General features: G+C 34.8%; 1 protein-coding gene across 2 annotated transcripts in view; it reads left to right on the top strand.

The window, feature by feature from the left end:
• LOC110031828 (DNA-directed RNA polymerases II, IV and V subunit 9A) overlaps positions 1-16,289 on the top strand; it is an 18,894-nt gene extending 2,605 nt beyond the window's left edge. The window contains exons 1-3 of one of the 2 annotated variants that reach the window (XM_020735243.1): positions 4,038-4,266; positions 7,355-7,513; positions 16,038-16,289. In XM_020735243.1, coding sequence (XP_020590902.1) covers positions 4,222-4,266; positions 7,355-7,513; positions 16,038-16,118 — 285 coding nt within the window. In that variant the 5' untranslated portion in view covers positions 4,038-4,221 and the 3' untranslated portion in view covers positions 16,119-16,289. Of the gene's footprint in view, positions 1-4,037; positions 4,267-7,354; positions 7,514-16,037 lie in introns of those variants that run through there. The other variant, XM_020735242.1, reaches the window with a different exon arrangement.
• The last annotated feature ends 930 nt before the right edge of the window (positions 16,290-17,219 follow it).

The following is a 17,219-nucleotide window of genomic DNA, read 5'->3' as shown; positions in this document are numbered from 1 at the left end:
ACTTTCAACAATAGACCCGAGATATCTAAAGTATGTGACCACAGAAATTGCCTGCAGGTGGAGCCATAGTTACAGCTCTGTCACTAGAGCTACTATTACTAAAACTACATTCTATGTATTTAGTTTTAGTTCTCCTTAAACGAAGGCTTTTAGACTCCAATGTAGACCTCCATAATTCATTTTTTTCCTAAGCTTTTTTTCCAGTCTTATCCACAAGAAGGATATCATCAGCAAAAAGCATACACCAAGGTTCATCCTCCTGTAAATGTCCAGTAAGAGCATCCATAACTAAAACAAAAGGATATGAGCTTAAAGTTGATCCTTGATGTAATCCAACTGAAATAGGAAAATATTTGGTCAATCCTCCTTATGTTTGAGTAAATGTAACAACTCAAGTATACATATCTTTAATGACTTGAATATAAGTCATATCAACACCTTTCTTCTCTAGAACTCTCCAAAGAATATCTCTTGGAACCTTATCGTAAGCTTTTCTTAATCAATAAAAATCATATGTTGATCTTCCTTATTCTCTTTGAACTTCTCCATCAAACCTCTCAATAAATGTATATCTTCCATAGTAGACCTTCTCGACATAAATCCAAATTCATTATGAGAAATCTTTGTAATACGTTTTAACCTATGTTCATTTACCCTCTCCCATAATTTTAAAGTATGACACATCAACTTAATTCCTCTATAATTTGCATACTCTTTTGCATCCCCTTTATTCTTAAAAATGGGATCAAAATACTCTTCCTCCACTACTCATGCACCTTTTTAGTTTTTAAAATAATATTGAAGAGTTTAGTAAGCCAAGAAACTTCTAAATCTCTTATATATTTCCACACTGCAATTGGGATGTCATTAGTTCCTACAGACTTTCCACCTTTAATTTTCTTTAAAGCCTCATCAAAAAAATTTTTAAACTAATGTCATGGTAAAAATGAAACATTTTATTATTATTAACGATATTAAGATCACTAAGGTTGATCATATTTTTAGAAACTTCATCAAAAAGTTTATTAAAATAACTCACCCACCTATATTGAATATCTTTTTTTTAAAAAAAAAGTACTTTTGATTTTTCATATTTAATATATTTTGCTTGAGTTAAATCTTTACTTTTCTTCTTTCTTTATTTGTCTAGTTTATACATATATTTTTCACCCTCTTTAGTATCTAATATATGACAAAGATCACTAGAAGTATAATTTTTACCGTCACAGATTATTTTTTTGGACTCCTTACGGGTCATTTTATATTTTTCCCAGTTCTCTAAGCATTTACATTTAAACCAATTTTTATAACATAAATTCTTATATTTTATTTTTTCTTGCACATTATTATTCCACCACTAACTATTTTTATTTATGAAAATTTTTTCTTTTGATTCTCCAAGTACATATTTTGTCACTTGTTTAATAGTGTTTGTTACTTTATCACACATAGAATTTGATTCTTTATGAACATCCCAAATCTTGAAATCTTGAAGTTTACTCATAAAAATAATTGGGTCTTTTTGGTGTCCTCATCTAATTTTATTACAAGGATTTATAGTATTATTTATTTTACAACTCTTCATCTTAAAATCTAGAACTAATAATCGATGTTGAGTAATTAAATCCTCACTTGAAATAACCTTACATTCTTTACATTCTCGACGATCTCTTCTTCTCATAAAAAATAATCAATTTGTGTTTTATTAGAGTGTTTTATTAGATCAATTCTTATAAGTAATAATATGTTCATCTGTTTGCTTGAATAAAGTATTAGTAATAATAAAATCATACGCTAAAATAAAATCTAATATGGTTCTACCTTCTTCACTAATCACTTCAAAATCGTAGCCACTATGAATATTTCTAAAATCTTCTACCACTCTACTGACATGTCCATTTAAATCTTCTCCAATAAAAATTCTTTATTCAAAATGCATCATTTGTATTAAGTTTTCTAGGTCATTCTAGAATTTTTCTTTAAAATATATATCTAAACCTATTTGAGCAGCATAAACACTTATAGTATTAAAAATTTTAGTATCAACAATAATCTTAAGGAATACAAATCTATCTCCAATTCTATTAATTTTTACAACATCATCTTTCAAATTATTTTCTATAATTACACTTACACCATTTTTAGTGCGACTTTTACCTGAATACCTAAGTTTAAAACCTAAGTTATCAATCTTCTTAGTCTTTTCTCCAACCTATTTAGTTTCTTGAATATCTAAGATTTTTATCTTTTTTTTTGAATCATAATATCAACTAATTCCGTTAATTTACCTGTGAGAGTACCCATATTCCAAAATTTTATCCTAATACTAGTTTCATGGACTAATTTCTTTACCCACATTCGTCTGTAATGTAGGAACCATTGCTTATTTGACACTACATCCGAACGCTTGTGTAGCGGCTCTTACACATTTTTCACTGTATTCAGACCTTACAACGCATCGCTTCCAGAAAACACCCTAGCATTTACAGATTGATCAAAATAATTCATGTCGTGATTTTTCGACAAATTTTACATTGGTTATCTACTACCCAACGCAACTCTCTACTTTTCACATCCGCGGCTTGGGACACTGCAGTGGTATTATTAAAAATTTCATTGTAAAAAGGGTGAGGTGTAACACAAAGATTTCATCTCAATGGTTTAATAAATTACACATTTTTCTGGATCATCATAACGTGCTTCCATGTGTCCACCAAAAAGGAACTTTTTATTATGCATGACCTTTGAAATTATGATTTGTTGGTATACTACATAAATTTGAATAATGAAGGAAGAAATACTAGACAGCCCATTCTCATCTTGTCTGCCATGCTTTTGAAATGGACAAACTTTGCTGCCAACTTGTGGCACATAGTTGCTATTATAGCTAAGTATTACCACAAAGGATGATGTACCTAACCTAGACAAATTGATGATATATTGGTTGGTGTTATCACCAATGCTGGTAGAATGGCAATCCTTGAATCATTATTGGAGACTGGAAGAAATGTGGATTAAAGTTTGATTTGAAAGATTGTATTCAATTATGCCGACTGTTCTTATTTTGAATGCTTGTGTTGTTATTCCAACCTTCTTATTCATACGTTTGATTGGTAGTACTTTAGATGCCTTGCAATGCTGTATACATTGAACGTTTCATCAAAAGGATTACATAGTTTTGTGTCGAACAGGGTATACAATGAGGATGATTTATTTTTAATCTAAAAAAAATTGTCTTGAAGGTTAATTATGTATATCCACAAATGACATGGATGCTTATCATTTCTAGCTAATTTTTTAATGCTTTCAGATTAACAAAACCTTTTTTCTAATTTGAGATTAGAAAAAAAGGGGTCAATGGGATAGCTACCCAACTGGAGTGGGCTTTCCTTCTTTGTATTTACTAAAATTTTGTGTTACAAGTTTAGCATTTTTGCTCAGAATATATCTCTCCTTCTCATCACTCATTTAGAGGTGGGTAAGGTTTCAGGAGGTCTAAAAGTATTTGCACCTTCTTACATGGGTATTTGTAAAGGGCAGTCATTAAGTGGTGGTTTTGTTATCTTTTGGGTATTTTTTAGGTTTTAGGGTTGAGTCATAAGAATAACATTTTTGAATTTTAGGGATAGGACTGCTTACATGAATCGTTTTCAAAACCTGCATTACTAAGAGTTTTATGAATGTGGTATGCTAGCTAGGGCATAGTAAGAACAGGCATTTTAAAATATAAGAATTTTGCAGCTTTCAAGTCACGAGATCAATCATCACTCCTTAAAAAAATATAATGGTCATTTTGGAGGTACGAGATGGGAGTTACCACATTTTTCAATACGTGGAATGTTAGTTCCTAGCTTTTATATCCATGGAAAGAAACGAGGGGTTCTTGTTATGATGATTATTTTGGAGACTCCATGGAGGCATAGCCATTTATCTATTACTATGAGTTTGATAGGTATTTGTTGGGGCATTTTTATGGGAAAGGATGTGAAAGTTTTTGGTTACTATTGGGTTGTTTGGTTTGTTCAAAATGAAATACAATATAAATTTTTTGCTTTGTACTCATATTACATTGTACTTTGAATATTTTGAAGCTATTTGATTGTTTGTAAAGAACATGCGGGGAATTTTTTTCGTTAGTATCCCTCTTGCTTCTGCTCCTTTTCCTGTTCTCCCAGAATAACAGGTTATGGAGGGTTAGAGAAGAGCCCCTTCAAGGATCTTATGTTGCATGTTGCGGGTCTTACCAGCATGCAAAAACTTAGACTAGTAATGTTTTTCTGCATTTTTTATGGACTAGGTCTATATGGCATTGGCCGTCTCATTTTTTATCATTCTTGAATGATCTTCAACAGTGAAGTTGTAAATGAATGTGTCTTAATTAGCCATAAACCCCTTTATTATTCATCATCTATCTTAATGAACACGAACTTTTAATAGAAAACTTAACCACTTTTCCCTATAATTTCTTCAGTTGGTCCACTTTCATGTCATTACAAAATTGCAAGGTAAAAATATGTGCCTTCGCTTTTGTGTCTGTGTGGCAACAAGTGAGCGGCAGACAAGGCAAAGTTTTGTACGCTAGCTTTTCTCGCTGTGGTAGTGAGGGGAAGAATGTCTGTTAATTTTGTATTATGGCCACTGCATTGGGTCCTAGGAAGTGTGGCCATATTTCTATTTGTAAGAAGTTTATAGATATTGGCTAGGCCATTGTCTACGGTAAAATGAGGTCCAATAAGTGGCAGGTCCAATACCTTTTCAGCACTACTTGGTAAAATGAGGTTGACACATCAATTTATCCGGTTGTTATGGATGCTATGGCCGGCACTATCTTATTCATGTAGCTAGCTAAATTATTTAGCCTCTTCTGTTCAAACACTGTATTACATCATTCTTTTCAATTTATGAAAATTTATTTCAAAATGTTTGTCTATATATATATATATATATATACATCGAGGTGGAAATAGAAGTTTAGGAATTAATTTCATAAGAGGTCAGTGGCTCCCTACGTGTTAATATTAAGAAAAATGTACAAAATTTGGAGGGGGGAGGATCCCCGTCTAAAAAGGCAAAAAATACATTTAACACACCCCTTGGGGTTCCTTTTCCCACAATACAACTCACGCAAAAAGAAATCTTCAAAATTACAGGTATACCCAAGCCAAAAAAACAAAACCCAAAAATAAGTAAACCTGTGCCCGTGTAGTAGGAATAATAAGAAAAGAGAAAGAAAATCCACAAAAGAAACAGCACGAAAGTCCTAATCCTCTGGAAACACTCTAGCGAGCAGCAGTGCCAATTGGGATGACAGTCGACTGAGCAGAGAAGCCAAACAGCAGAGGACCAGCAAAAACTATGAGAGTAGGAAAGCCAAGGAGACAAAACCAGAAAGGATGCAAACCACAACCTGTCAAGAAAAATAAAGAAACCGCAAGAGGAAGGGTGCAAACCAAACCACAATACAGAAATGAGAGCCCCCAGCCATAAAGTCGAGCAGCACAAATGTTAAAATCTAACATAAGACAAATTCAGGTTATCCCCAGTAAGGAGACGTCTGAGGGGAGTAGGGGGAGATATGCCAACAGAGCACGCATCCTCCGTTTGCCTGGCTAACCAATCAGCAGAGGAGTTTCCCTCTCTATGGATGAAACTCCAACTCACTTCCAAGTGCCTTTCAAAAATTAAAGCATAAATATGTTTAAAAATGCATGTAATATTCCAGAGAGGAGGAGAGATATCCAACAATATATCATAGAGCATTTTTGAGTCAGTTTCCACCTCAATCGTATGAAGATTGAAAGCAATTGTCACCGTTAAGGCCAAAAAACCCCCCCAGCATTCCGTCGCTAAGGGGTTGTCAGCAGCAATAGGAGAAGTAAAGTAGCATATACACTTACCCTCATAATTTCTAAATATGCCCCCAACCGCAGCATATAATTGGTTCCAACTGCCATCCACATTCACTTTAACACATCCAGAAGAAGGGGGAGTCCACCTGATTAAACGGGGGGGCCTAAAGTTTGAAACATCATTGGAACAAACTCTAAGGGCCTTGGTGTAATAGGCCAACGCATAAGAGGCTGTCATAGAAGCTGTAGGTGGGGGGGGGGGGGGGATTATATTTAAAGCTGTTTCTCGCGGTTCAAATAAGCCAAAGGACCAGCAAAGGAAGGGGAAACCCTCCCCCCTTATCATCAAAAGTCTTCCATTGCCACAAATAATTACTTAGGATGCCTCTATAGATCCAGGGGATACCAAAATGAAAGCCCAATATATTTCAAACATTTAAAGAGAAAGCACATTCAAAAGATGTCTCGAATTTTCCTCCGCAACTTTTCACATAGCACATCTCGAAGCCAATTTAAAGCCTTTCAACTTAAGAATGTCATCAAGAGATAGTAAAGAAGTGAAAAAACGCCTGAAGAAAAAGATACAGATAGACTCAAAAAATTTAAAGCATGCAAAAAACAAGTAGCTAGGGACGAGCCAGTTCAGTCTTGCCTCTTCCTCTAGTTTTAGGAGCGGAGCCAGATAACAAACTTTGAAGTGTCCTGATAATTTCCATCGTAGGGCGACCTAATTAGAAATTTCTAACTAGTAAAAATTTGTATTTTCCTGCACGAGTTCAAATTTCAGCGTCAGAGAAGAATAGTGCTGGTTTGCATGTTTTTTTTCAATCTTTTCATCTTTTTTTGATGAGATTGCAATCTCCATGTCTTGCAACAGAATCATGGTACATCCGCTGGGATATCGGACTATGCGTTTGTGAACCACTGTAGCATCGGCTGGTTTGGTGGGATTATCACCTGTGAGAGCGGCGGCGTACGAAAGCCCTGAGGCCATTATCGTGCTTCAGACAAGCACTGCAGAGCACCTGGCGCGTAAAGGATTAGCACTGCAGAGCACCTGGCTAGTTCGTATATACAGCATATTCATTGTGAAATTATGAATTAGTAAAAACCTTAACTTTCTTCAAATTTCTAATCATTTTTCTTCTACATAGAGCATACAGGTATATTTTTGGAATTATTTTGTTATAGTAACAAGGTGACTAGTTCTAGGTTTGAGTATGCTGGCTACTCATCACCCATGCCAAAAAAAAAAAAAAATTATATTTTATTCATTCCCATAGACTCGTTATCTTTTTTATAAAGTAACATAATAACATAATTCCTTTAGGAAATTATTTTTGTTAAAAGGAAGACTACATAAACTGAGAATAGAGAATTTCATTTTATTTTAAATCTAATATAATTACTGGACAATACTCTTTTCTAAATTATATTATGAAGTATACACATCTTTTTAGAATGCTCTTCACTGATTTTTTGATGAATGTTATTTTATCTTTCAGGAGGATGCTGATAACAACTGTGTTTATCGAAATGAGATTCACCATGCAATTGGTGAGCGCACGCAAGTCCTACAAGATGTAGCAGCTGATCCGACTCTACCTCGTACTAAATCTGTCCAATGTGCTGTGTGCAATCACCCAGAAGCTGTTTTCTTTCAGGTCATTATTGTTTGTTTTTTATTTTTTGGTTGGTATATGGTGATGTTTGAAGCTATTTATTTATTTTGGTAGATAGTGCTAAATCATGTGTTATACTTTTGATGCAATTCAATCATGAAAACTGATGTAAGAGATAGTTTTAAACCATCTAAGAGAATGCATTTATGGATTGTTTCTTGACTATCGATAAAATACACTTGTTGAGAGAAACTCTTAATAACTTATGTCGCTTGGTTCGAGTATTTTAATGTGCAACTAATTAGTATCTTCAAGATATTCAAATTCGAAGTTAGCTAGATTTAGTATGTGTTAAATGTTTATTTGACTGTTCCTCAATTTTTTTTCTTCTCTATTATAAGTAGAGAGATTCTCCTAGTGAATTATTTAACAAATATTTCATCTTTTATATTGTATTAGAGCCAAGCTAGCTACCTTGGCATCTCGACTCCCTTAGCTTCCCTTATGTGATAATTCTTCTTATGCTTGCTCACCCCCTGCTCTCACTCCCATTGTTATCTCATAAGGTTCTTACTAATATTGAATTATAAAATAATATTTCATAATATCTATGTTTGATACACTTCCTCTAGTGTGATGATTTTAATTGTGAATGTTGATCGTTTCTCCTTATAGTGAATGATAATTTAGGCATTTTTAAAGTAGCATCTTCAAAAGATATTATGTACAAAGATTTTGAGGCACCCCAGATACCTTTAGCATTGAGTTTACATATAATAATGGCGTTTTTTCTCTCAAATAAAATATGCCACAAATATTCTTAAAGAAAATAGTATTCTTGGATGCAAATATGTTGATTACCCCATGGATTCTTACAGACATCTCAAAATCAAGAAATCACAGAAAATGCTTTTCACTTTCAATTTTTTCTTTGTAAGTGCCTCCCTTAAGGGTCAGCTGAGCTGCAACAAAAGCGGGTATTCGGTCAGACTAAATTCTCACCAACACTTATCCTGACTTGCAGAATCAAGAATCAATAGGTGATGAACTAGCCTAACTAAATTATCTCAAATATATTCAGTACATTTCATTTTATAATTCATTCATATTCACATATTTGGAAGCGTGGAAATCATATCATCAAACATTTATATTTATACAGAGTTGTTAAATCCAACATAAATAAATAACGTCAAGCTCTTAAAACTATGAAATGCAAAAGTTTTACTAATTACACTTGAGTATTCACTCTGTGCTCTTTATCCCTTCTTGAAAGTCAACAACGTAGAGTGAGCAATAACGAGTTAGCGAAATAATCAAAGTTGAAATAAGATTTTTTAGATGAAAAGAAATAACACACATGCTCATATGTAATTTATGTACATGTCACAACGCATGACACAACATACTATAAACGTATAAAACAAGAAAAAATATATATAATGTAAGAAATCATGATTGTTGTATAAAAAATATATTTCATTCATTCATGTGAAATTATAAGCATATTTATAAGATTCATCAATGTAATTATAAGAATGTCACTTGTTATTGTATATATCTCAACTATTCTCTTGTCTTGTTATTGGGTCATCACCTAGCCCAAAGGTCATATTAACTATTGATAAATGTTGCTCCCCCCCCCCCCTCGGAACATAACAGTTATCAATTACTATCCTAGTTCTAAAGGTTCCCTATGCTCTATTGTCATAAGATCCCAACGGTTCCTTAAGTTTTGATCGTGACTGTATCCCAGAAGTTGAGAATCTCATTGTTCCCTATCATCCATACTTACAAGTATTCATGTAATATAGCTTACCTATAACATCACTTTTGACATTTCTTAAAACATAATTACCGTAAAAGTCATTCATCATAGGTATTTCATATATCATATGTATGAATCATAGTAAATGAATGTCTGCAATCAATGATTTCATAAGTATATTAATCAGATTCATAACATAGTATATCATAAGTTTTGCAATTGACAACAAGTTTGCATTCATACATTTATGCAGATATTCATTCACAATATGCAGAAACTTCTAAACGCAATAGTGTCAAACACATAACCACATGGAAACTTGCAAAAAGTAATTTTTCTTAGATTAACACAGGATTATTTCACATTAATTGATGAAGCAGCCTTACAACGAGTTTTTCAAAGCTCGTTTCAAGCTTGCCGCCTAGTATAAATAACCTGAAATTCATAAACATCTTAGGATTTCATAAAATTTTAGCACATTTTGTGATTTAACCCCAAACATGACTCATTTATGAATTCTTACCTCAAATGGACTTTTCTACTTAACGAGCTCTTCTTTGAGACTGACTATTCTTCTTCCCTATTCTTCCTTTCACCTTAATCCTCCATTTTTTTTTTGTTGATTGCTAATAACCATTACGGAAGCCCACAAATCAATTTCGTATTCTCCAACACAAGTTTACCTTCGCTATAGTTACCCGAAACAAAAAAAAGCACCTATTTGTGGAAAACATAAAAATGAAAGTGCAAGGAAAGTCTTGGTACAGTTAGCATAGCAGAGGGCGTCCTATTAAGTGATTTAGTCTCAGAGCATTGAATTGTCGTCTGTAGCATTTGCTTGTCACACCCCAACTGACCACTTTTGAAGGGTCGGCTGAAGTGCACAGGAAGCGGACAATTCAGTCATACTAAATTCTCACCAGCACCTTGTAGAATCAAGATTCAATGAGTGATGAACTAGTCTAACTAAATTGCTGCAAGCATATTAAATACATTTTATTTCAAAATTATCCACATATACTCGGAAGCATGAAAATAATAACATTAAAACATGTGTCTATATAGAACTGCTAAATTCAATATAGAAAAAATATTCACCAAAAGATTATACAAGCTTCCAAAAATATAAATGCAAAAGTTGTACAAGTCACTCATGATAGAATAATGAAGAGTGGTCAGAAACGAGCTCAGCGAAATAATCAATACTAATGTAAGATTTTATACATGAAAAAAACATGCATACTCGTATGTCTGTACATGCCTACACACAAGTCATAATATGTTAGAATCGTACAACACATGTAAAAAAAAACATACTGTAAAAAAATCATGACTGATTTATAAACCATGTATCATTCATTATTGTGTGTTCATTAGCATGTAATCATAAACATGCTCATAAGAATTATAACATGTTCATAACAATGTCATTTGTAAATGTATAAGCCTCAATTATTTTCATGTTTTGTCATATCATGAGTCGTCACCCTGTCCTATAGACCATATTAACTATTGATAAAGGTTGAGACCTCCCAACATAATAACTATTAATTACCCTCCTAATATCAACGGTTTCCTATGTTTTGTCACCATATGATCACAAATGTTACCAGAATTTCGTCACCGCTTGAACGCTAGGAGTCGAGAATGTTACATCCCTGCATAGTGTACTTACAAAAACTCGTGTAATAGTTTATATGTAACATCACTTGTGACATTTAAATCATCATTTCTAACATCACTTGTGACATTTAAATCATCATTTCTATGTCAAAATATTTATCACTTATAATTCATAGATCATGCATGAATCATATCAAATGAATATCTGCAAGCAATGATTTCATAAGTATATTCATCTGTATCATAACATATCATCACATGTATCGTAAGAGAATTCAACTTGCATTCATACATTCAATATAAATACCCATCCACAATATGTAAGAATTCTAAATGCATTATTGTCAAATGTGGAATCACATGAAAACCTATAGACAAATATTTTTCTTAAGTTAACTCAAGATTATTTCATGTGGCTAGACAAAACAGCCCTACGACAAGTTCCCACACGCCCGTTTCGAGCTCGCCACTTCGTGTAAAAAACTTGAAAATCATAGAAATTGTAGAAAATCATGGAATCATAGCTCGTTTTGTGATTTAACCTAAAACTTAACTCATTTGCCAAAAAATCAAACGGGCTTGCCAGCATAAGTCTGTCATTCTGGTACTGTTTATGTTATGAAAAACGACTATAATAAAGCGAAAAATTGAAACGAGAAAAATTGCACGTAAAGAAAAAAATATCAGAGCGACACAGATTTACGTGGTTCGGCAAATTTGCTTACGTCCACAGAGCTGCAGAGGATTTTATTTCTTAGAAGAATTATACCGTCGAACGCTTCAACGGAGAGCGCAAAAATCTCTAATTTCTTCTCTCCCTTCCTCTATCTTTTCTTCCTCGCTTTCTCTCTTAGAGGATTTGACTCTTATGACAAGTCATAAGTGACTATTTATAGAAACCAGAAGAGTTCTCTCTTAGAGGACTTGGCTCTTATGACAAGCCATAAGTGGCTATTTATAAAAATAGGTGGGAAGGTAGGTGAGATTCTTAATTAGGAGGCTAATTAAATTGTGGTGGATCGGGTCTCCACATTACCCAACAAGTAATTCATGCAAATCAGGATTTGGCGTTAAATCCTGAAAAATTCTACTAGTTGTACCGACTTTTTTCTCAAACATGATATCCTCCACCTCTGCAACTCGAAGCCCCTGTCTTCATGCCAGAATACCAGTTGAAGTTCTTCTCACGAGTAACACCCTCAATTGACATATCACTGTCAATGTATTCTTGTACCACCAAGCTTTTTCTTGGGTTACTCTTATATCTGCTTATAACTCCCACTGCATGAGCAATATCCTGCCCCTGCTGAAAGCTATTTTCAACAAGTCCAGTCTTATACCTCTTACTGCCACCAAACACAGTCTTCGCCCGGTACACTCACTTGTTGTGCAATGTCTTCTTCCTTGGTGGAAGTTCTGCCAGCTCCCAAGTCTGATTCCCTGGTAGGGAATCTGTCTCCTCATTCTTGGTCAGTTCTCACTTGCTCGAATTCTCATATTGCAAGATTTCTTCATAACTTTGTGGTTCTCCACCATTTATCTGTACAAGTTCCGGTTTTCCTGTCTTTGGCGCTCTACCACTTTTCAGGAAATTGACTTTCTTTTGCTTCCCCATAATGCATCTCTAACTCATGTGTTCACGCATGAGTAAACCTGAAGTCATATATATTGTGTCAATTTTCTTACCCCGAGCCAGTACCAATGCTCTTTTGATAACCTTCCAGGTGTTATCAGAGAATAGGACCACTCTCATCGAGCTGCCCAACAGATATGATGTTCTTTTTCATTTTAGGAATGTGTCTAACCTTTTGCAGGGTCCATTTGTTTTTTTTAGGGAGTGCAATTTCAACATCTCCCATCCCCACCACGTTCAAAGTTGCTCCATCAGCCAGGTACACCTTCCCAAAGTCACCTGCAACATAGTTTGCATCAGCATCAACTCCCAGTTTGCATCAACTCCCGGTGGGAAGATGTGTGAAAAGAAGCCGCTGAGTCCAGTATTCAGTCGTCAACAAAGCTATGAACTGCAAATAATAATGCATCATGCATTTCTTCAGTTACAACATTAGTGTCATCATTCTCCTTCTTCTTAGGATTCCTGCAGTTCTTTTTTATGTGGTCAGACTTGTCACAATTCCAGCAGGTTGTCTGCTGACCAGACTTGGATTTTGATATTTCTCTGTTTGAGTTCCTGTCCTGTGATCTCCCTTTTGAATCAACATTTAATGCTGAACTCGAACCCAAGGCCTCGCTAGAATCCTTCCTACGCATCGCCAAAATCAAGTCACGAATATCATCATATTTTAGCTTAGTTTTACCTGCAGAGTTGCTAACTGTCATCTTTATGGCTTCTCAGCTATCTAGCAATGAAACCAACAATATCAACGCTCGTATTTCATCATCAAAATCAATTTCAACCGACGATAATTGATTTGTGATGGTGTTGAAATCATTCAGATGTTGAACGACAGACACGTCTTCTGTCATCTTTAAATTGAATAATTTTTTCATCAGACACTATTATTCGCCGATGGCTTTTCATACATACCTGATAAAGTCATCACGAGATCCACAGTCTTCTTCTCCTTGATGACGTTGTGGGCAACGTATCTCGACAGGGTTAGTCGATTAACCCCCAGAACTTGTCGATCCAACAGATTCCATTCAGTCTCATCCATTCTTTCAGGTCTTTTCTATCTTCTCCAGTCGCTTTCCCAGTAACAGAAGATGATTCTATCTTTTCCAGTCGCTTTCCCAGTAACAGAAGATGAAGTTTATTCTCATAGAGGTAGTCCTCTATCTGCACCCTCAGTAACCAAAATCCGTGTCGTCGAACTTCTCGATCTCTAAAACCTTCACTTCGTCTCCGGTCATCGTTCTTCCTCAGATCTGAACCGGGGCTCTAATACCAGCTGTTATGAAAAACGAAGACAATAAATCGACAAATTGGAACGAGAAAAATTGCATGTAAAGAAAAAAACACCAGAGTGACACACAGATATACGTGGTTCGGCAAATTTGCCTATGTGCACGGAGCTGCAGAGGATTTTATTTCTTCGAGGAATTACACCGTCAAGCGCCTCACATTTACAAGAAAAATCTCTATTTTCTTCTCTCCCTTCTTCTCTCTTTTCTTCGTCGGTTTCTCTCTTAGAGGACTTGGCTCTTATGACAAGCCATAAGTGGCTATTTATAAAAACTAGGAGAGCAGTAGGTGAGATTCTTAATTAGGAGGCTAATTAAATTGTGATGGACCAGGTCTCCACATTACCCAATAGTCTATTCTTCTCTCTTCCTTTTCTCTTAATTCTCCTTTTCCCTCGTTGGTTCTGTGCTAAAAGCTCTTAACGAAGCTCACAATCCATGTTTGGTGCTTCCAACATAAATTCATTTCCCACCACAACCATCAGAAATAAAAAATACACAAATTTGTGCCTTACGATAAAAAAAGAAATAAGAGGATGGAAATAAATGTCTAGAATAGTACTAAATAGGATTTCATCCTTACAGATTTCTCCCACGAGCTTTAGACCGTATCCCGCGACTCCCAGACATGTCGCTCGCCCCTCTTCTATAGTACCCAATCATGGGAACTTCAGATGTGGGAACCAAGAGTAGGGGGAAGGCAGTTGGACGCGACACTTAAGATCCCTTTGGATTGAATCCAGCCAATGCATGCGCGTGTAAGTGCAGGAGTCGGATATAACTATGGTGCAAGATACGATAAATTATTCCGTACGGACACCGCATTCAGACATGTATGCGGTGTCGGATCTCCACCGTCGATGACCACAATAAAAAAAATTTTCTTAAAAAAAAAAGTTGAAAGTGGGTCCATCGAAATATATATTTGTAGTGATCGACGGTAAAGATCGGACACCGCATGCATCTCTGCATGCGGTGTCCGTATAAAATAATTTTTCACAGGATAATAAAATTATTTCGATCAAATTTTGAGGATGTAAAATTCGGATTAAAATTTACTAAAATTTTATTGGATTCACAAATTTTGGGCGTCACAATGCTGGTTGCGCCTCCTGCTCTGGCCTGCACTTGGTATAATAGCTCACGTAAGGTAGAATTCGGGAGAACTGAGGAATTCATTAAGCTTTCTATGGATTTATTCACCCTCACGGTTAAACCTGCGGGTGAGAATTGCATGGAATGGCTGTGGCTATGGCGACTTGGCTTTGGGAGTTTATTAAACAAATAGCTTCAAAATTTTATACTTCCCATTTTAATCAAAATTCATAGATGATACTATATATCAAATTAATCAATTCGGCGTGTAGGATTTTATAAAAAAACTTCCATTATATTAAATTTCGGGGGATGCAAAATTAATGATACATTTTGAAGTACAAAATTTTTATGTGATTTCTCAAATTTTAGGTGTTGCACTAAGCTTGTCTATTTACTATTATTAGACCTGACACTATTTGTTTTTAGAATGGATAATCGTCACATGCAAAATCACATGAGGATATATTCAAAGACTATTATGAGCATTTTGAAATATGTCCAAAAATGCTCTAGAGGATGATAAGTGTATTTGAGAAATAGTCATCCAAGGATTGAAGCATATGCAAATGTTAAATGTGCTTAGTCTATTAAAGATAAGAAATTAATTAATGATTTTTTGCCCTTTGGTGGAAATCTCATGTCTAGAAGAAGAAATAAACTCTCGTGACCCAATCTAGTGTTGAGGCCAAATACTAAGTCATGACTCATTGTGCATGTGGACTAATGTGGATTCAAAAATATAGTTTTCTTGTTAACCAACATATGATCTTAAATTGTGACAATCAAGCTAAAATTTACATGAGTAATTTTGTCTTCCACAAAAGAACTTAATATATCAAAATTGAATGTCACTTCATTCGGGATTGCCTCCTATCAAAGAAGGTCATGGCTACATATGTTGCCAATGAGGCTTAATTGGTAAAGATCCCTGTGCTCTTCATTTTCCCAACCTTTGTAACATATTGGAATTAGTTGGCATATATACCCCAATTAGAGAGGGAATGTTAGTGTATGAAAACATTGACTGAATGTTTAGATATGGTATGTGGTGTAATGTTTTTTGCTTTTCTATTATAAATAGAAAGGTTCTCTAAGTGAATAATATAACAAATACTTGCTTTGTGTATTTAAACTAATGATTTTGTAGCCCAGGCTACTGCAAGGGGGGAAGAAGGAATGACATTGTTCTTTGTTTGCTGCAACCCATCCTGCGGCCATAGGTGGAGAGATTGATGGTAGTGGAGGCTTCCGGCGGGGTCCTGGCCTAGTAATAGAGCTTAATGTTGTTTTTTAAGCTAAAAATTTAGTTTGTCGGGAGTTTTTTATCTTTTTTTTTTTTATTTTGTCAAGAGTTTGATTTGAAAAGCTCTGTTATTATTGACAAAAATTCATGGAGAACGGATGGGCGACTGGAATTTCTTCTTCTATTTCAAAAGATCTGTTTGGGATCACTTTTTGTTTTCTATTTTTATTGTCTATTTTTTTTAATTTTATTTTTAGAAAAAGTGTTTGGTAATGTTATGATTTATATGTTTTTAAAATAAAACATATAAATCATGTTTGACTGGTATTTTTTATTTTTTTAAAGAAAAATTATATTTTTTATAGAACGGTTGGGTTCACGTGCGCTCCAATAGTAAGCTCAGTTGTCCATGCCGTATATGACGTCTTATTTATTTTACTCAATATGATCATATCTTGTTGGCGTTAGGGGTGTAAACAAGTTGAACAAGAGTGAGCTCATATTTTCAGCCAAAACGAGTCGAACACGAACAAACAAATCTTTCATGTTCGACTAGTTAACTTGGCGGTTAACTTGGCGAACGAGCCGAACATGAGCTGTTCGCGAGCAAGGAGCCGTTTTGACAGCCCTACTAACCGAGGCATGTGAATGGCGGGCAGGCGGTTGCGGAATGAGGGCGGGTGGGCAGCGGAGGCGGGGCACATCGGATGGAGGCAACTGATTATGACGAGCGTGGCAAGTAGTTGTGGGTGGCGACAGACTAGCGGCAAGACTCATTTTCAGTATTTTAAAAACAGATAAAAATATTTTTTTCTCTTTCAAGTCTTTTAAAAACAGACATATTTTTCCAAAAAAATAAAAATCAAATAAGCAGATAGTGTTTTTTTTTTTTTTTTTTTTTTTTTTTTTTAAAAAAAAATTATCCCTTTTATCCCTTACAACCCTCTAAGAAATCTGTTCCATGGTGCTAGGATTCACTAATTTCTTTTACAGCATTAATAGTTGACTTGTATGCATGGGAAATAAGGTTGTCGAGAAAATTCTTTGTTTGTGAATTGCTCGTGTTTTGTCGTTAAATAATTTGTTTTCGA

This window comes from Phalaenopsis equestris, unplaced genomic scaffold (assembly GCF_001263595.1).
Source record: "Phalaenopsis equestris unplaced genomic scaffold, ASM126359v1 Scaffold000848, whole genome shotgun sequence".
Lineage (NCBI taxonomy): Eukaryota > Viridiplantae > Streptophyta > Magnoliopsida > Asparagales > Orchidaceae > Phalaenopsis > Phalaenopsis equestris.
This window is presented reverse-complemented; position numbering and strand designations above follow the sequence as displayed.